General features: G+C 33.1%; 1 protein-coding gene across 3 annotated transcripts in view; it reads left to right on the forward strand.

Annotated features, from left to right (window-relative positions):
* The window catches only part of LOC145296791 (uncharacterized), a 127,926-nt gene that overhangs the window by 62,798 nt on the left and 42,719 nt on the right, over nt 1-22,409 (forward strand). For all 3 annotated transcript variants that reach the window (XR_013870025.1, XM_080142856.1, XM_080142857.1), the window contains exons 5-9: nt 5,458-5,555; nt 8,764-8,905; nt 13,499-13,563; nt 17,622-17,656; nt 18,717-18,761. Coding sequence is in view for 2 of the 3 variants with exons in the window: in XM_080142856.1 (XP_079998982.1) it covers nt 5,458-5,555; nt 8,764-8,905; nt 13,499-13,563; nt 17,622-17,656; nt 18,717-18,761 (385 nt within the window). In the remaining variant the exon portion in view is untranslated. The remainder of the gene's footprint in view (nt 1-5,457; nt 5,556-8,763; nt 8,906-13,498; nt 13,564-17,621; nt 17,657-18,716; nt 18,762-22,409) is intronic.

Here is a 22,409-nt window from a genome sequence, read left to right on the forward strand (position 1 = left end):
ATACAAGTTAGAAAAGCATTTCATCCAAGGCATGAAAATTGTTAAACAAAATGTTTTTACTATAGGTTTTAAAAATAAATGTACAAGATTCAATTTGAAATTTATTTATCTTCAAAGTGCACTTTTATAAATTTTACAACGTAAGGTATAAAAATTTAATTTAAATTGAATCAAAAAATTACCTTGAATTTATTTTATGTAATGTACATTCTGTTGCACTTTTTAAAAAAAAAATCATTGAAAATTTTATATCTATATCATTAATTGCTAGATGAAATATGATGTTAACTTTTTGAGTCAGATTTCGTAAGGCAGATTTGATAGACTTGCACCATTCAAATAGCCAGCCTTTAAGCTCTCTCTAGATGCTGTATACCAACAAGTCTTATCAGAAAAGAACAATAGGTGATTTAATTGAAATTTTCAATAATTTACCAGTTTACAGCTCTAGCTATATTATTGACATTTCTAAAGTAAAATTATTTACTAACTTCTTTGACGCTAAAAATTTATGCTTAGACGATAGACAGTTTGGTTTATTTTAAAGTAGCTCTACCTAGCCGGCAATGGACAGGATACAGTGAAATCATTTTAGTTTAAAATTTTTATGTCTGCACATTTTTTAAACTTTACAGAAAAAAATAAAGTTTTAGTTGCAAGGGAGGCAATGCTTTTTATATTTTTCAATTAAAAGATATTAGTTCTTCTCCTTGCTGATCTTTTTTTTTTGTTTGGTCGTAATTAAAAAGCATTTCCATATTACTAATTGTCCAGGTGATGCTTTATTTTTTTTAACCATTTTTTCCTTTTTTACAAAGGAATTACCACTTATCAAGGCCCAGAGACTACTCGAGGATAAGAGTAAAAGAGTGTACAGTGGTCAAAAGGACAATTTCATAGTAATCGTTAGAAGTGTAAATTTGGTAAATTGGATTATTCATGCTACATAATTTTTTAAATAAACTCTAATGAAGTATGTTAGTACCAATAACATGGTATAACACTAACAAATAAAAATTGGCTAATCAAATCAAAATTTCATGTGTCAGCTTAAATTCTATATAGGTCTAACTTTTAACATCTCACAAGATAATTTTATGTCAGAAGAAGATACATTGATATAATAACCATTTAACAACACTGAATCTAAATGACCTATGGAAGTTTATTTTTTACTAGATGAGGGCACCGCTTATCAAGGCCCAAAGACCACTCGAGGATAAAGGTTAATGAGTGTCAGGTAGTTGGTGAGACAACACTGATGATCAGTAATGGTGGAACTTGGGTAGGGTTTGATTTTATAAAAGGACGTTTCAATAAGAACTTGTTTACATTAGACTTGAAAACGGTCATGTTATAGTCAGCCAGGAAGCAACCCTGTGTTATTGCGTTCCACAGACGGGTAGTTCTAGGAAAGAAACTTTGCTCATGGAATTTTTTGTTTAGACTCAGATAAAGATTAAGGAAAATTGTTGACAGTTGTTGTGGTAGTAATGCATCAATAGCATGAAAGGAAAATATGAATTCGTATAGTGACCCTGTGATCCGAGCTCTGAATAGCGGAGTAAATTCTGACAGATTCTTATTTGTACAACAAACATGGTTACCTGATGTTTCTCAGGAGCATGTACAACAAAATAGAAGAGTTAAAACATGCTACATCTCTCTTTAATTCTCTCTATCCTCCTCTATCTCTCTCTATCCCTTCCTTCTCTGCCTTTTCCAACTCTCTATCACCCTTCTTCCCCACTCTCTCTAACACCCCTCTATCTCTTTCTTTAGCAACTGGAAAAATATTTGTTTGTGTGTTTTGTTGTTTCTGACTTTTAGTCAGACGCACAGACAGAATACTGCATCGCATGGACAACAAAATAAATATTTTAAAAACTGTGTGCAACATATTTCTTTTAAAACGTCTCTCTCTAGTTTACTCTATACCCCCCACTCTTATCTATCTATCTATCTATCTATCTATCTATCTATCCTCCTCTATGACTGTCTCTCCCTCTTCTCCATCACCCTTCATCTCTATCACTCCTTCTTTTGCTTTCTCAAGCAACTGGAAACGTTTTTTTTTTTTTTTAATTTTTACTAGCGGTAATTGTAAAGATTGACAGCATAAACAATTTCTTCAAAGATTTTAATAAAATTAGTGCATTGGCAATAACATATTTTTTTAATTTATGATACTAACAATATTTTGGAGATAAAATCAATGTATTATCCAGTAATAGGTACACAAGACATTTTAATCCTTTTTTTAATGTTTTAAAAAATATTTACGTGACATAGTACGAATCAAGCTTGCATTTGATAATTCAAATATATATTTTCATTAAATTTGATCCATTGTTATCAGATAACAAATAAGCAAGATTCCCTGAATTTCAATTTCTTCTTAAAATGCCTTAAATTTAAGATGTTTTTTTAAAATCCAAATTATGTAGTAGTTTGGATCAAAATTGAAATAAGGATTCTAAACATAAGGTTTAGTTTCATTATATGTTGATTTTAATCCTCTGTAAAGGGGGGGGGAAATAGTGTAAAACTGTTCTGTTTGAGGAATTAATTTTACCCATCCTGGGACGAGTATTTTTCTTGTTACTTTTAAATATAAGAATTTATTATATTTTAATCCTATACCCTCAATTTTCTGCCTGGTTTTACAAACAAAAACTTATGCTCAATTAAATCATATACAATCAATTATTTTGTTTCATATTATTAAGTAGCCAAAAAAAAAGAGTTGATTATGCCATAAAGTAAAGGGTCTAAACCAGCTGTTAAGTTTTCTTGTTACTGCACCAATATATCAGTAAGAAACTAGTGACTCACAAAAATAATATGTTGACAAGTGCGTCAAGTGATCATGTGACTGTTGGCTTGTGTAGCCATGAATTAAATGGACACAATATAGAATTAAATAGGCAATGCCAAGGGAAGCGAGCATAAATGAGTTAGAAAAAAAATAGAAAGAAAAATGAAAAACGTTCTTCTTTAATTCACCATGGAATTTCCACACTCATCATCATCATCATGTTTTCTTACTAGAGAGTCACCACTTATCAAGACCCAAGGATAAGGGTGAATGAATGTCAGGTGGCTGGTAAGACAACATGTTGATGATCAGTAATGGTGGAAATTTGATTAACATGACGACTCAACAAGAATTTGTTATCATTGAACTTGAAAGCTACCATGTTATAGCTATTTTGTGGAATTGAGTTTCATAGACGGGTAATTCTATGAATTAAACTTTTCTCATGGAATTTTGTTTAGTTGTAGGCATAGAGAGTAAGGGAAATTGTTGACAGTGGTTGCAGCTAGATGAGTTATGAATATTTTACAGGTCGGGGGCGGGGGTGCTATATATTGAAGCTCATTCGAGCACCTGCCATAAAAATAATGATGGAGCAGAAATAGACTTGCAACGTCTCTTCTCTGAGAAAGAGATAGTAGGGAAAAGATCATCATCATCATCATCATCGATTAGGAGCAAAGTTTAGTATCTGTTCTGATATTACATTTCATCATTTCTGGCCTCAGTTGGTGAATGAGAAATCCTTCTAGATCAAAGCAATTTTCATTTTTGTCTGATTTAGAGTGGATTTTACCCACATTAAAAACAAATCTTGTGTCTAATTTTGCCCACTTGAGATTTACTGGGATCATCATATTCAGTTGAACATTCATTTTACATGCTGGCATGTGTTGAATGGCTTTTAGAAATTTACTTCTAAACTAACCTATTTCTGGCCAGGTCTTTATTTAGCTCACTTTCTCATAAGTCTATCTTTATGGTTTCCTATCATGTTTGTTTTAGCCTACCCTTGCCAAATGACCCTGTTACCTCAATTCTAATAAATCCAAGTGCTCTCATCCATTTTTTTTTCAACATGGCCATACCATCAGTCTTCTGTTCTGCACACATCTCCCTATCCTGCCCAAATTTAATCTTCTTTTGGGTTTATCAGATTTAAGTTTGTTTTTCTCCAGTGATCACGAGACAACATTAAAAAACAGAATCAGGCTGGGTTGGGCGGCTTTCCAAAAACACAGCACCATTCTAAAATCAAAAAATGTGTCAATAACTGTTAAAGTAAAAGTTTATTTAATTTATGCCCCCCCCCCCAGTAGTTTTATTTGACTTTGATTAATTCACACAACAACTAATCAAGCGCATTGAGGTGTTTCAAAATAATGTAATATGTTTCATCATGGGACATCGTCTGATCAAAAAAAACAAAATTTCCGCCCTACGTCAAACTACTTCTCTATTCCCTCTATTTGATAAAATCAAAAGTAAAGCTTTTAAACTTTTTGGCCATGTTAAGTGATCAACCACTAGCCTGTCAAAGTTATGCTTTGAGGGTATGTTAGAAGGCAAAAGAGGCAGATGAAAAGAAGGCAAAAGAGGCAGATGAAAGCCAAGGAGAAGATGGATAGAAAATGTTTTTGATTGGACATCTCTCAACTGTTGGCATCCATCAACCAACTTGCCTTGGATCAAAAAGAATGGTGAAAAATAAATCACGTTGGTTTGTAATCTGCACCAAGTGGAAGATGCGACTCATGATGAAGTTTGCCTTTAAGACTCCCGTTACACATCCATCATCATGCGTTCGTATACATGAATTGTTTTGCTTATCTGTTTTCTCCATCCCAATAAGGACCTAAAATCCCTAGAAATTAAGAATCACAATGCTCTAAGAATTATTCATGGCAACAACAACAAAATTGGACGGAATTTCAAACTAAACATTGGACTCTGACTTTAGAACCAATCAGAAGTAAAGAAAGCTATTTTTTGAAAGCTACTCATAAGAAATATTTTTTTCTGTCTTGCTTTATAACATAAATACTGCACTTTTTCATATTAAAATACTAAACTGTCTTTACTGTTTAGTTTGATAAATTTGAATTCCACAAACAGAACATCTTTGCAAGGGTAGCCTGTCTGTGAAACACATTGCCACAGTACTGCTTCCCTGCAGGTTACAACACGCTCATTTTCAAATTTAATGTCAACAGATCTTTGTTATTCAACTTAGTCCATCCCAGCAATCATTCTCAGTCCTCTCATACTATTCTACATCTTTCAACTAACAATCATTCCATCTCGTTAACATTTACCCTCGAGTAGATTTTGATCTTGATAAATGGTGACCCATTTAAAAAAAAAAAAAAGAAAAGAAAAATCTAAGCAAAATGTAATAGATTTATAAATAATATGCAGTCTGACTTTGTCCTTGTGTGGAGGCAAGTAAATAGGGACAAGGCTGATAATGAAAGCAAAAATAAAAATGCATAGCTTTTAGCAGTTTTCAATTGGGAGCAAATGTTTGTCGCACTCTGTGCCTATTTATTTGTTTCCCCTACAAGGGGAGAGCTATGTTTAACCTTTTTACTTATGATGAAGTGAACATTTCTGTTTTTTTTTTTTTTTTTTTTTTTCAGATGCCTTGTTCCTTTACTTGCTTTATTAGGCATCTACTTCACAGTTATAGCAATCCTTGGCATAATCCATATTCAACCATCATGGACAGAATGTATGCGTAAGTAAAACCTGTTTCACATCTAATGTTTTAATGTAGTCTATTGTTGATGAGGACTCAAAAGTCTTAATGTTGACTTGAAGCATTAGAAATTGTTTCATGTTCTCAAGCCTTTGCAATGCAAACCTATTACATAGAGAGAAGTTATCTCTTTTCTTTTTTTTTTTTTTTTTTTCATTTTATCTCAATTACCTATCAGAAATTAAGGGATCCCTTCTTGGGTGTATAAAAGTTATCTTTTCCTGACAGCAAAAAGTAACCAGGGGTGATATCCCCTGATAGCTGTATATATAACAGGGATATGGGAGCAGCCATTTGCTTTTTGTATGGATCTATGTAATGAGCTGGAAGGATACATTTTCCCACTTTACACTGAGGCTATACTTGATTTGTTTATGAGATACATAGATATCCAAATTGTCATTTTAGTTCAGTTAGCTCTCAGAAATCAAAGGGCCCCTTCATGGGGCTAACACAAGATTTGTTTATGAGATACATAGATATCCAAATTGTCATAGCCTTACTCAGATTCTAATTGAAAAATTCCACTCTACCTAATTTTTCACCTTACATAAAAATTTACCATACAAACCTTATCTTTACATCTAAATAGTAGAATTACAGAGATATTTAAAGTATTTAATAGCAGAAAAGTGTAACCTGATAGCCGTTTCTATGTATTATTGGTGAGTTTGACAACTAGAGATGATAAATGACTGAATTGTAGATTTTTTAAGCCGCTATTCAGTCTAAAGAGACAATGGATAATCCCTGTAAAGTTATCTATGTAAGAATCTATTGTGAAAGTAAGGATTGTACAACTCCAAATCACAACTCTCCTGGACCAGCAGTGTTTGAGTTTAGTGGCAAGGACAAGTCCAAGATAGCTAGAAACAATGTTGGTATAAGCAGAAAGCCTCTTGCACGTACAACACTTGGTATTCTCAAATGGTAACCCATTTAGTACTGACCAAACTCCAAACCCACTACTCTCTTTCTCTCTGCTGGTTCAGATTTTTCCATGTTCATTTATAATGCAAGACTGGCAGCTTTTTGTTTCTATAATCTCACTGTCAAGATAGCTGATTCTGTGTGTGTGTTTTTTTTAAGTGCTCCAGACAAGCCATGAAGTCACTTGATATAAAGGATTATATATATAAAAAAAAAAAAATACAACTTCTCGGGCAAAAATTAGTCAATGATAAGTGTTGGATCAATAGATTCTCTTCCAGAAAACTGTGATTCTTCCCCCTTTGTCAGAAATATCATTTATGTAATATAAGAATTAAGGGACAAAATAAGAGAAGAGAGTTACAAAGCTGCTAAAAGCAAACCTAGGGTTCACTTTCTAGTTTCCTATTTTTGCTGGGTTTGAGGATGATTGGAAAACACTAGAAAAATATGTATTTTCGTCAGATTAAAAAATTGTTGTTTAGTGCTCCTTGAATACCTTTATTGTATACTCTTCCTTGTTGTGGCTTTATAACATCATACACCTGTGCATGTACATTGTAACCTAAGTTGCGTCAATGCTTGCATTGCTGGCTTCTGTTTTTCATTTGTTGATCAAGACCTATATGGACGCCAGTTTGCTTTTAAAGAGTTTATTTAAAAGAACAAAGAGACAGAAATCAAATGTATGAGAGAGATTTTGAAGGAATGTATTGGAGGAAGAGATACAATTTACATATGCTGAGAAGCCAACTTTTGGTCACTTGTACCCGCCATCTCTCTCAAACCTTGCAGGCTGACCAGGACCACCACATCCTGCATCTGTTCTCATCAGTGTGCGCACACTGAGAATGGTAGAACTGCTCTCCAGTGGAAGTAACATGATTTGTTGTCCAATGCTTTTAGGCTCCTCCCTCCACCCCCAAAGGTCATGAATTGTGAACTGAAGAATTGTGATAGAGGTGTTGAAACAGTGGCTAGCAGAAAAGATCATAGCTATGTCTGCAATATCAAAATCAGTCGAGAAGCTGCAGAAAATGATGCAGCAAAATTAAGACAACACAATGTCAACTTTGGTGAAAGAGATGTGCGTCAGATTGGAATTGATTGAAAAAAGTACTAAATGAGAATTTTCGCTACTCATCATACAGGAGTTACAAGGGCCAACAACTACTCACCAACAGACCCAAGAGAACTTCCTTACAAAATGTTCAAACACTGAGTTAAACTGGAACTGCTCTGGTTCTTCCCAAGATAATTTGCACAATGTTCAGACCAACACATGGCTAGTTGCAATTTGTATAAAGTCGTATGTGTCATGATGCTCAAATTCCCTCAAACTGTGAGCTTTTGGTTGTAATCCAGTGAAGGCCAATTTATGCCACTCCACCAGGGGAATCAAACTCAATTCAGATAGCTATACTCAGTTGCTGTCCACCATCTACAATCGCTGGATGCAGAAAGTAGTTGCTAGAAGGTCATACAGTGGCAGGAGAATTCTGATCCATGTTATACCTCTGAGAAAATAAGAATTCCACGACTTCACCAGTCCCAACATCTGGTTCCTCAACTCACCTGATTACAACCCCATGAACTAATTATATGTGGAGTGCAGTACATTAACCGTAACATTTACAACACCAAAGACAAGCTGATTGCCAGGATCATACTAGTATTCAGGCCTCTCAAACAACTGAGAAGGCTGTATGGTCGGGGTGATTTCTTCAAGTGAGGGATACATTTTGAATTTTGAGACATCAATTATTAGCCGAGATATGACATTTTTCCTTTTTTTTTTTTAAATGTCAAATTTGTCCAAAACAACTCCTGAATCGAGCTTTCTCAATTAAATCAAGGAGAAATATTCTTTATTTTTTAAATGTCCACAATAACTATGATGAAAATCTATGTCACCTCCCATTCTTTTGTTTAGTAAAGTATAGTAGAACCCTGGGATACGGCATTAAAAATTAGTAACAAAATATAGCACAATATATAATACACATGTATATAATCAAATAACATTATAAATAACACCGTAAGGCAGGGCAAATACCATAACCAGGGTCCAGAAAAACATTGTATTCCACATCGTAACCTGAAAAAAACGTATCCAAGGGCCACTGTATCCTGAGGTTCTACTGTAGTAAATCTGAATTGTTTTCAACAACCAAACATGGAAGTATTTTTAAAGAAATTGTTTCTATGTTTCTACAACATATGCATAAATGATTATAAACGATTTGCTTCTTTTCAGAACCTTATTGGCTGGAATTATCTGTTGTCACGGTACTTCTGGTCCAACTTCTCGTAGTGTCCGGTATATTTATTACTCGCAGATTAAATGAAATCAGCACTTTGGATTCCTTACGATGGTCACAAAAACGAGATCTTTGGTGGTGAGTAACAATATATATTTATGATTGGTTTTTATTCTTTATTAGGAAATGTCATATATATATATATAGAGAGAGAGAGAGAGAGAGAGAGAGAAGTCAATAAAGAGGAAAAATTAAGGTGTAGCGATTCGCTACAAATATTAAGTGATTGTACAAGCAAGATTTTGGTTCCGCGTACATCCGTGGTTTACACACACACAATTTCGCGACCGTAAAAACTTAGCGGCCGACAGCCTTTACTAACAAGCAGAGCTGCATCTCGTGGCTTCGAGATTCGAAATTCATTTCCGCCTGGCTTGTCCAATCACAAGCCAGCTCTCTATCACGTGACAGAGTTTATAAAATGCAAAACCAGAAACCATCAGTCTCTTTCTAGTTGGTCTGTCGAACAACAAACATCGCCGGGGGGATTTGACCCCCAGGCCTAACGTGGGTACAACACAATATTTCTAACTATTATTTGTTTCCGCGTGCGATACCCTGGAACGAACATTCTTTATCATGCTGGGGACTTTGCCTTTTCTTTCTCTTTTTGTTTCGACGACTACTGCTGTAAATATGTGTGCACACGAATACGGAACTATCATATCTTTCAATCGGCCGATAATGTGTTAATCCTATCTTTAAATACATAGAACACTTTTCTCTCTATCAATGAACTCTTCAGGAAATCTATCAGACTAAATACAAATACATACATAGAGTCCTAGCGACCATACAAGAAGTTACAAACATTAACTTTATTACCAAAATATTCCTTTCCTGTACATTTTAGCTTTATCACTTTTATGACTCTCATCATTCGCCTTTCTTATATTGTTAAATAAAATATCACGTTGAACTTTTTAAATTCGCCTTTGTCTTTATGCCATTTCTGACAAACTTTTATTTTCATATTTTTGTTGGGGTTTCTCCACAAAGTGATTTCTCTCCCAACAAAGGTATAAAAAACTATATAGTAATATATAGATTTTATTCATTTGATAAGGGTATACATCAATTACGGGTGTTGAGTGGGTGAGAGTTCTTTATACCATGGTATTTCGGAGCCTAATGCTTCTCATCAGAAGAGTAGAAAGATGGTAGGTAACATAATAGATATGCGATGTCTAGTGATTGTTACATGTTACTATTGCTAGACATTACATCCCTATTATGTTACCTAGCATCTTTCTCTACTCTTTTGATGCGAAGCATTAGGTCTCGAAATACCATGATACAAAGAGTTCTCACCTCTAATTTATGTATATTATTAAACAAATGAATAAATCTATATATATTACTATATAGTTTTTATACCTTCATTTTATCTCTATTGACTTCTAAAACAATTTGTTGAGCTTTGTATTATCTCGATAAGTCTCTGCTTAAAGAATTGATTTATTCTCTTTAGTTGTAGATAGATTATAAAGACAACTATAATGAAGGCAACAGTTTAAAACAAATGTTAACAACAACAAAATGTCATTTTTGAAATCTATTTAATTGATGGGCACGACATAATTTGATTTTGGAACAATTCATTTTAAAGTGAGTCAAGTCAGAGTTTTTCATCTTAACATCAGATTAATACATAGTTGTATTTCATTTGAGTAAAGAGAGGAACCATGTGAAGGTTGCCAACATCCCTAAATATGGAATGAACTGGATTCGAACTTGGCACACTCAGATTGTCAGTCTGTGTTGTTAACTACTTAGCCACCATCACCTCCCTATCCCTGTGTTCGAAACATGTTTTGTAATAGCAATACATATGAAAAAGTTGAAATGGCTTAAAATATCTCAATAATGGCATACATAGAAAGAGCTAAGCAAGAATCTTTTAAAATTTTTTAAATCCAATTAAAATTAAGGAAGCTATGATTATTTTCATGCATCACGCGTTTGGATCTTTGTCCCTCTTTGTGTTTTGTCACAATTTTACACTACTTTTTTAGTAAAAATGTTATGTAAGCAATAAAATTTGTCATGTAAGTGTATTTTTGTGCAAGGAATCAGAATATGTCACTAAAGGTCTTCAGAAATTAATGGTTTCCAAATAATCTGCAGTAAATACACAAATATGCTGCAATTCCTTAAAAATGCCATGTATCCATGAAAAAAATATTAGAGAATTCAAAGTTGAATTTTAATGCATTTTATGTACAATAAACTGAAATCTAAATCTAGAACTGAAAAATAAAAATATTTCAATATTTTTTTGGTATTATTATAGATTAACACCGTCCCTTAACCCCCCCCCCTCCTCTGACCACCTCTCCAAAATATGTGATTCTAGCTTTTTAGGCAATTACATGTGAACACCCTGAAAAACTTTAATGAAAGATAAACAAAAATTATTTTAGAATTTAATGTAAAATGATTCCCCATTTTGGGCCAGTCTAACATTTTAGGGCAGTTAGCCATTTTTTTCTATAGGAGATAAATCCTGTGCATTTTTCTTTTTTTTTAGATGATTATGTGTGGTTTAAAGAGGGTCTTTGTGCAATTATGGAAAGATGGGGGAGGCTTACCACTCTGACTTTGGATTAATGGTAGGGCTAAGGGAAAAATTATGTGTGAACATCCTGAAGACTTGACAAAAACAACTCAAAAACAATTTTAGGATTTAGAGTGGGGGTTAGTTTCACATAAATTTAATGTAAAATAATTCACCATTTGGAGGCCATTCCATTGTTTTAGGACAGTTAACCAATTTATTTTTATGGGAGAAAATCATGTGCGTTTTTCTTTAAGGAAGGATCAGTTTATTTTGTTTTTTTGTTTTTTTTTAGATGCTTATACTTAGCTTACCAAGGAATTTTGCTCAGTGAGGAGTTTGCTACTTGAACTTAGCATTATAAAGAAGGTTTTAGAAAGTAGCTTGCCACTCATACCTAGGGTTAGAGGTAGGATTAAGGGTGTTTTTTTAAAGAGGGCATTTGACACTCATATTTATGATTAGTGGTTCATAATTATTGGCTTTAGAAAATGTTATGGCTTAGATTTTGAACATCAAGTTACTTTTAAATAAACGTACTTAGGTAAATGAGGGTATGAAACTTTACAAGAATTAAGACAAACAAACAAAACTAAATTTTACTTAAAACAAATGACGTCACTCTAACAGAAAACGTTTGGAAAAAGTATCAAGTATTTTTTGCCCACCTATTTAAATATTAAAAGAACTTTTTGTTAAAGCTGATAAATCGTTCACACAAATTTTGGATAAATTTTATTTTTATTTTCAATTACATTTCTTGTCCTTTTTATACCGAGTGTCACATTATTTCGGTTTTAAATTTTCCAGTTTAAGACGTTTTTTATTTCTTAACTTAAGTAGAAACTAAGCACTCCCTACAAATATTTAAATATTTATTTATTTTTTTATTTATTTATTTTTTTTTTGATAATCTGGTAGATTAGTGTCCATTTGATAATAATCTGCTGAAAAAATTGTAAAAAAGATGAAAATAAATATGGGGAGGGTACCGCTTGTACATGTGAACCAAAAAAATGATATTTCACATTTTTGGTTGCTCAAAGCAAAACACTATTTAATTTGCTGTTAAAAACTAATGCCATGAATAAAAGTGCATGCAAGTTATATGTTTAAAAAAACTTATTTTCTTGTCTTTTTAACCATATAAATATTTCAAAAATTTGACTAGAAATATGTGAGAAATTGCAAGTTGAACAAAGTTAATAACGTCAGACTAGTTGGCATTACTTTAATTATATATTCTGATAACTGGATATCTCTAATTAAACTAATTATATTCTGATAACAAAATAACTCTTAACTAAACATGTAAGAACATTTTTTATTCATATTTTCAGTTTTTTTTTTTTTTAATTCGTTCTGGAAAAACGAAAAATCATCTCTTGTTTACAGTTGTGATATTGCAGCTGCTGCTACTACAGACAAGACTCAAATAGAAACAATTTTTTTTCTGGGTATGGTCATTTTAAATTGCTAGCTACCACAAGAGAAAACGACATACAATTATACTTTTAATGGATAGAAACAGTAAAAAGATTGATTTACTTAACAGTAGGTGTCTGAAAAAAATTTTTTCAATACTTGTCATATTGAAGTCTTTTTTTGTTTTTTAAACACAACACAAAAAATGAGTGGTCAAAAGTATTTCGGACGTCCCAAACTATTAAGTGACATCTCCTGATTAGTTTCCAAATTTTATGACAAAATTCTTAATACAAACACAGTATGAGCATTTACAATTAGGGGGCCTTTACAAAACGTTATCGAAAATGCTGTTTTTTAATGTTCACATTTTTATCAATTTATTTGCTTACAACGCTTAAAATATATAATGTACATTATTATTTATTAATTCATTTGAAAATATATTCATTTCCAAACAAAATGGTGGTATTTTGAGGACTTAAAGTACTTTGGTTTTTAAAATATGACTATTTTAGCAGTAACCCTCTTGAAATGTGTGATTATCGAAAATGTTTTATTGTCTGTGTGTATTGCTATTTGTAAATGTGTAGCTAAATGATGTTTGTATTAATAGAAATTATTATATCTATTTATTTGTTTTATAGATTTATTTTTAAGAGTTTAATATTCTTTCTTTTTACTTTCAGTTTGATTGCAGTATTTGAAACTTCTGCATGCGTGACGCTATTTTATGATTTGGCTGTTCAAATATGTAAGTTGATGCAGTCTTTTATTGCAATATTAAAATTAAATGCAGATTTTATAAAAAAAATTCTGTTACATAAGGAAAGCCATTATATAAATGGAGACGTTTCCTTGACACCTACGGGTTAGAGGTGACTCCAAAACGAAAGTTGATGAAACCATGTTTTCTGGCCAAAGATTTTTCTGTCACTTTTTCTAATGACACTTCAAGCAGAGGAGACATCTGCAAAAGGAGGAAAATAAATAGGGATCCTACTACCACCCCCAAATCCATCTTTCCCAGCACTTTATACTTTTTTTCTCAATCCTACTAACTATTCAAGCTCTGCCAACCTCTAACCATCCTGGATCTAACATAAAACGCCATCCAATAGTGAGGATTCTAAATTGGTAGTTTTGAAGGATGTGGAGTCACATCTTAATTTTTATTACTGACCTGAAGTAGTTATATTAATAAAACTATCAGACACAAACTTGTATATACAGTGTAATCACAATGACACACCGGTTCTTGTCAGATTACCAAAGTTAAGCAACATTGATCCTGGTCAATACCAGATGGGTGACCATTTTGAAATATCAGGCGGTGTGTGTAGGAGGACGTCGACACTTTCCTGAAAGAGCTGCAAAAATATAACGTTGTCGTCTTCCTTGAATTTCATACTCCCGTAAAACTTCCTCATTTGGAGGAAGCTGATTCCACCTGCCTGGGGTGAGTGCAACTTCAGTACAATAAAGTAGATGAAACTTGTGTGTGTGTGTTTGCTTGCATCTTTTTTGTCTCTTTAATAAATATATATTGAATTGTTTTCTATTATATAAATCTCAAATGTCTGTTTGTGTTTGTGTGTTCATATATCCGCTAAAATTTTGTCAGCTGCATCGGGCTGAGTTGAAACCATTACCATCTGAAAGAGCACATAATATGTGAAAATTAGAAAAAAGATTCTGCGATGGTCAACTGGACCATTTCTTGCAAGGGGGGGGGTCACTTTTTGCCTCAAGATTTTTGCAAGATATCCACACACAGCAAACTGAAAGTATGTTTGAAAACGTTATTTTGCAGTCATGACATAAGTCGTCATGATACGATGAGCAAAAGCGTTTACGAGTAACTTCTTTCCCTTCTTTCCCTCTTTCGCATTTCAGGTTTGAGCCTGCCTACTGCGGCTAATTTTTACATTTTTTTTTTTGGTGGTATTTTGATTGAAAGAAAAGTTATTTTGATTCATTCTTTTGGGGAGGGGGGTCCAGTGCATGGGCTGCTGAAATATCTTGTGGGGGAAGTTGTCGCCTACTTCTTTTTTGTTGGGGTTGCTCAATATGCTTAGTATAGCAGTTTCATGTCCACCCGGGCAACGCTGGATATTCATGCTAGTTTATAGTATATAGGTATTTAATAAGCCTGTTTGCAATTCAGAATAAGGTGAAATAAAAGCTGAACAAAAGCAAATAATTGAAGACAATATATGTGGTAGTTTTCTATTTAAATGTGGTATCTTTATCTTTTTCTTAAAAGGGCAAATCTGTATTTACATAGACTTGAGTGTATATATATATATATATATATATATATATATATATATATATATATATGTCATCACAAATAAAAAATTATATATCTAAAATATATAATTTTCATGGTTGTAGGAGATTTATAGATGACCTTATATGTATAAACGATAATGATGAATTTGAAAAAAAAATAAACATCTTATATATCCAAAGGAGTTAGAATTAAATTGTGAACATAGAGAAAAACAGGCTACATTTCTGGATTTGGATATAAAAATTGAGGATGGGATTTTTCTTTATAAAATATTTGATAAAAGAAACTCTTCCCCCTTTCAAATAGTTTGTATGCCGCACAAAGATAGTATCTGCCCTGTTTTTATGTTTTATAGAACCATTATATCAGAGTTTTTGAGAATAGCTCACATTACCTTAAAATTAATAGATTTTATACCACCAGTTTCTAGCTTAGAAATAAGGATAATCAAACAAGGTGGAGATAAAATTAAAATATTTAAACAATTAAATAAAGCATTTGTTCGTTATCCTGATGCTTTTTAATTGTATAGAATTAACCAGAATATATTGATAAAAGAAATCCAAAACTATATTAGTAATGTAGAAAATGTGTGTGTGTGTATATATATATAATATATATATATATATATATATATATATATATATATATATATATATATATTTTTTTAATTTTTAAATAAATAAGAATGTAAATATTTAAAGTACTAAACATAATAGGGGTGATAAGTAGTAAAATGGATTAATCCTAATGATATAAATACAACACTGGTAAATTAAAAAATATAGCCATTTTGAATTTGGAAACAGACAAATCTCACAGGTAAGAAAGACATTTTTTATAACATGAATAGGTTAGCTAAATTAATCAAAAGTAGAAAACTAGATCTAATATCTGTAAAAAAAATTGTTTTGTTCTTGTGATTAAGGAGGTGGTGTTTGATCAACACTGCTAGGGAGCCATGATTTAATATACTGTTTTATTTTTAAATCCCCGAAACAGTGTTTCATGGTAAACAACTGATGATCCCTTAAATGATCATTAGGACTATATTGAATTCAAGAGAGTAAGTTGATGCATTGATTGCAGGTGATTAAATGACTTGCTGACTAAATAGTTTTCTAACAAATGATAAAAATATAAAAATTAAATAACTTTTTTATAAGTTTTAAAGGTTAAAAAACTTCCAAGACGCTTTGAAGATTTCATTTATGTGTTTATTTTACTTGCAATGATTTTGTGTGGAAGGACTACCTAAATGCTAATTGAAAATAATTTTCTGAATCGTATAATGATAAAATATGTGCCTGTGGATAATTATATATATATATATATATATATATATATATATATATATACTAGCAAAAGTACCCGTCGTTGACTGGGTTCAAAAACAGCCTACAGAAAATGGACTCTGATTTATGAAAGTATGATAGGTAGGAAGGGTTGTAAAGAGATAGCTTCGAATTTGGGGGTATCAAAACCAAAGCAAAATATGATGAAAATAAAAATAAAATAGATAAACCTCATAATTTATTATACCATACCTGTTCACACTGAAACACTTATCACAATATTCTGTGGATCTATATTAAAAAACCTTGTTAAACTTTGTGACATATTTCCATTCTATGGAGGTCAGACGTAAACGAACACCCTATAATTTTATTATACCATATTTCTTCAAACTGAAACATAATTCTCAAAGTATACTTATGCAGATAGATATGAAAAGTTTTTATTAAAGTTTGTGCCTATTTCCATTCTATGGAGGCCAGGCGCGAACGCAGACCCCCACAATTTTATTATACCATCCCTATTTAAGTTAAAACATACTTATCAAAGTATTATTATGTACATTTATATCAAAAACACTTGTAAACGTTTTTTTTTAATTTTTAAATTTTTTATTTCCATACTTTGTGGACCAGGCGCGTACGCAGACCCCACAATTTTAATGAATCATTATTATGCCAGATCAAACGTTCGTGACCAGACAAACACACAGACGTTCAGCTTTATATTATAGATATAGGTATATGTTACTCCTATTTGGGTACATCTAATTGGTGAGGGGAAGCTATTTCCAATCCGCATTTAGATATTGTTTTCCACTCCAAAGTATCACAGGAAAAATAAGCAAATAAATGGCACACATACACACATATATACATATACATAATTATTTTATTCCATTTTAGTAAATAAAATTACTGTTAGTCGCGACAATAAATCAACAGTTTCAGCCTAAAAAGACAAAACATTAAAGGTCATTCCTCAATTAAGACTAGAGGCTGTTTTTGTCGCCTGATGAAGTATTTTTAGACTGAAATAGATTTATTGTTGCAAATAATGGTAATTTTGTTAACCTAAACTGAATGAAATAATATCTTTTTATTGAGCACTATCAACAAGCTCATGAAATTCAATGGTTTTTACTTTTGGATATTTTTAACCTTGAACATATATATATATATATATATATATATATTATATATTTTTTATTATTATTCCAGTGGGAGATAATGAGTCAGGATGCAGTGGTGTATTTGTAAGTAACTTTCAGAAATTTTTATTCCATTTAATTTGTCTCATTTGAATTTTATTAGTTTCATATTTGATACATGTCAGCTATATACAGGATGCAAACAATATTTTATTTGCAAGATTATTGTCTTGGAAAAAAATAACATAGCAGCTTTATTTTTTTTTAAATTTATTTCAGAGTTTTGAGTTGAGGATTAATAATTTAGATTATTTGGATTAATCTAACTACTGTTGTTATCTTGGATGTTATTCTCACAATGCTTTGGTCAGTGTAATATCCAACCATTTCTCAAATGCATCTGATCTTCTTGTTAAACTTTTGAATCTTTATGTCAAACTCTGCATTTTGCATGGAATTTCTAATGGAGGCCTTTATTCAATCCATGGGATTAACTTGCTCTCGTTCTGTCAGCCATGATCAAGTAAAGATCTGAAACGTAATAAACATCAATTATTTTTTGTTTTATTTGGATTGTTTGGACTATCATGGTGCATGGTGAAAAATAGTCCAAACAATTCAAATAATACAAAAAATAATTATTAATCCTTATCTCAAAAATATGCAAACATCATATCAAAAAAACGGAATGGACCTGGATTTATTTAAAAAAAAAAAAAAAAAAGAAATAGATTTGGCGCTATTTGCATTTTGAATTTCTAATGGCTATGTTCGTTGGGAAAGCAAAAAACCAAGCATTTTTCACCATTCACCAATAACATCCAGTGTGAATGCACCTGAAGACAGTCGGCGATCACATCTGCCGAAACGTTGCAGAAAAAACAACCAATATGAAAATAATAGTCCAAACAATCCAAATAATACAAAAAATAATTATCAACCCATATCTCAAAAAATATACAAACATCAAATAGCAATTAGTATAAAATATTGATATTTCAAACAGCTCTGAGTGTTAACTGTTAACAAAGAAAGCAGAAAACATGTATAAATTTTTTGTGGGGTGTCTATTTACTTTTCCCATGTCTGTGTATACAACCTAATCATAACAGCAACTTTTTCAATATTTCTTTTTTATCATAATGATTATTTTTTTTATTTCCAGCTCCATACTCAAGAGCTTTTTTCACCAATATTCTTATCCTTTATGGTAAGTGTATTTTATTTTCTTACTCTTAGATGTCTGTTATATATAGCTAAAACAGTCTGTCATGTCGCCAGATGATGTCAAGGATGCTGCTGATCTACGCAATGCCCACAAAGATCGTGCCTTAGGATTGTTTGGTCTGCAAGAAGTTTTATTTTTCTTTTCTTTTCTTTTTTTTTTCTACTAGGGTGTTACCATTTATCAAAATTCAAAGGTCACTCGAAAATAAGGTGTTTTTAGGGGGTGGATTCAAGAGAGTCACCACTTATCAAGGTCTTAAGACCACTCGAGGATAAGGGTTAATGAGTGTGAGGTGATCAGTGAGGCTACAGTGTAGTTATTGGTAGAAATTAGGTAGAATTTGATTATTTTATTTATTTGATTATTTTATTTATTTCTGTAATGTTGCCATCATGTCACAAATGGACAAACAAAGTAAAACAGGAATAGGAATAAATAAAATCCGGGTCGGCATTTTTTCTTTCTTAACAAAAGTTTTTTTATTATTGTTATAATTGTTTTGACACCACTTAAGTCTTTCGCCATCGTCCATCTTGCCCTGTGTACATTTTTTCTCTCCGACCCCATGCTGGCTACAGCCAGCCATTTTTCGCCTGTCTTTACACATCCATTCTCTTTAACACTGACTTTGTTTCTCCCTGAGCACATGTTGCATTTTTCTCCTCTGTTTTCTTTCTTCTTCTTGCACACACTTCCTGATTTGCATATGCAGTTTTTTTCGACTGCTGCCGCTGCTACTGCTCTCTGCACGTGCTGGCCATCCTTTGCTGCTGTTGATATTTTCCACTGCACTCATATGCGCTCTATTACAGCTCAACAAGAACTTGTTTGAATTGGACTTGAAAATGAACATATTGTAGTTAGTTTTGCAGGTGGGCAGTTCTAGGAAAAAAGTGTTGTTTATGAAATTTGTATTTTTGATTTAAGCACAGGTAAAGAGTGGGGGAAATTGTTGATAGTAGTTTTAGCTGTGTGTGCTTGTGAAAGTTTTTGCAGGAAGGGATTATAAAGATTGAAGCTCAGACAAGCACTTGTGAAAATAATGAGAGAGCACTGATGGACTTGCAACATCTATATATATAAAAGGCAAAAATCGGTGTGTATGTATGTATGTATGTATGTTTGTTTGTAACGCTAAAACTTTTGACAGACACAACCAAAGTTGACAAATTAGGTAGCATATTGCACCTTGATCACCCGGATGACAAATATCGAAATTTCACGTCAAACGGACAACTAGAAGGGGGTTAACTGATCATTTTTCTCCCAGGGGGGCCCCCCAAAAAACCTGTCATTTTAACATTATTCATTAGCTGTCACGTGACGTGACGTCAGCTCAGTAAAATGTCGGCTACGCTGAGCCTCTGACGTACATTAAAGCTGCCTGCGAGGAGTATCATTGATACTATAACACAGTTAAATATTAGTTTAAGAGTCGAACCGTTATTACCAACGGATTTATCGCACTTCAAAAAGAAGAATCCCAAAATTACATAAAAATTGACGTAGGGAAAATGTTTTTATTTTTGCTTGAAGTTTTTTACCGGCGAAGAAAGATGACTATGCTCTTTGCTATAGTTTACCATGTAAACAAGGCTTTAGCCATTTTGTTTTTACCTCCTAACTCTGTTAAACTGGAAGGGGGAGGGGTGGCTATCAGTATAAGGCCGCTTAAATACACGAAAATTACTTTTATACGAGTTTGTTTTCTTATGAATGGAACCGCGTTTATAGGGGGGAGGGGGGAGGAGGCAATGTGCACAGTCTCCCAAGCATTACCTACTATAAAAAAAGATGCACATTTACCCTCTTCTCTCACCCTCTTTCTCTCTCTCTCTCTCTCTTTCTCTTCTCTCTCTCACTCTCTTTCTCTATCACCCTCTTCTCTCTCTCTCTTTCTCTTCTCTCTCTCATCCTCTTTCTCTCTCTCTCACCCTCTTCTCTCTCTCTACCTTTTTCTCTTCTCTCTCGCACCCTCTTCTCTCTCTCTCACCCGCTTCTCTCTCTCTACCTCTTTCTCTTCTCTCTCGCACCCTCTTCTCTCTCTCACCCGCTTCTCTCTCTCTACCTCTTTCTCTTATCTCTCTCTCTCTCTCAACCTCTTCTCTCTCTCTCTCTTACCCTCTTCTCTCTCTCACTCTCTGTGTACACCTTTTTCTCTTCTCTCTCTCTCTGACCCTCTTTCTCTCTCTCTCACCCTCTTTTTCTGCTCTCTCTCACCCTTCTCTCTCTCTCTCTACCTCTTTCTCTTCTCTATCACCCTCTTTCCCTGCTCTCTCTCACCTTCATCTCTCTCTCTCTACCTATTTCTCTTCTCTCTCTCTCCCTCTGCTCTCTCTCACCCTCTTCTTTCTCCCTCACCCTCTTCTCTCTCTCTCTCTACCTCTTTCTCTTATCTCTCTCTCTCACTACCCCTCTCTCTCTCTGTCTTACCCTCTTCTCTCTCTCTCTACCTCTTTCTCTTATCTCTCTCTCTCACTACCTCTCTCTCTCTCACCCTCTTCTCTCTCTCACCCTCTTTCTCTCTTACCCTCTTCTCTCTCTACCTCTTTCACTTCTCTCACCCTCTTTCTCTCTCACCCTCTTTCTCTGCTCTCTCTCACCCTCTTCTCTGCTCTCTCTCACCCTCTTCTCTCTCTACCTCTTTCTCTTCTCTCTCTCTCACCCTCTTCTCTCTCTCTTACCTATTTTGTAATATATATATATAGATATATATATTGTACAAACTATTGTACAAACTATTACCACTTATCAAGGCCTATAGGCCACTCGAGGATGAAAGTTTAAAAGTGCACAGTAGTCAAATTCGGCAAAGATGACGGAACCGCTTTAAGAGGAGGATGAATTATTCAGTGACTCCAACCTATTTTGTTACATATATGTATGTATATATTTTTGTAAAAAATATATATTACTACTTATCAAGGCCCATAGGACACTCGAGGATTAGAGTTGAAAAGTGCACAGCAGTCAAATCTGGGAAAGAGGATGGAACCGCTTTAACGGGAGGATGAGTTATTCAGCGACTCCAACCTATTTTGGTATATATATATTTATATCTATATTTATTTTTAAATATATATTACCACTTATCAAGGCCCATAGGCCACACGAGGATGAGAGTTTAAAAGTGCACAGTAGTCAAATTCGGCAAAGATGATGGAACCGCTTTAAGAGGAGGATGAATTATTCAGTGACTCCAACCTATTTTGTTATATATATGTATGTATATATTTTTGTAAAAAATATATATTACTACTTATCAAGGCCCATAGGACACTCGAGGATTAGAGTTGAAAAGTGCACAGTAGTCAAATTCGGGAAAGAGGATGGAACCGCTTTCACGGGAGGATGAGTTATTCAGCGACTCCAACCTGTTTTTTTATATATATATTTATATCTATATTTATTAAAAAATATATATTACCACTTATCAAGGACAATAGGCCACTCGAGGATGAGAGTTGAATAGTGCACTGTATAAAAAATACGGTAAAGAGGATGGAACCGCTTTAACGGGAGGATGAGTTATTCAGCAACTCCAACCTATTTTTTTATATATATATTTATATCTATATTTATTAAAAAATATATATTACCACTTATCAAGGACAATAGGCCACTCGAGGA

This window comes from Euprymna scolopes, chromosome 17 (assembly GCF_053919585.1).
Source record: "Euprymna scolopes isolate OS-2025 chromosome 17, ASM5391958v1, whole genome shotgun sequence".
Lineage (NCBI taxonomy): Eukaryota > Metazoa > Mollusca > Cephalopoda > Sepiida > Sepiolidae > Euprymna > Euprymna scolopes.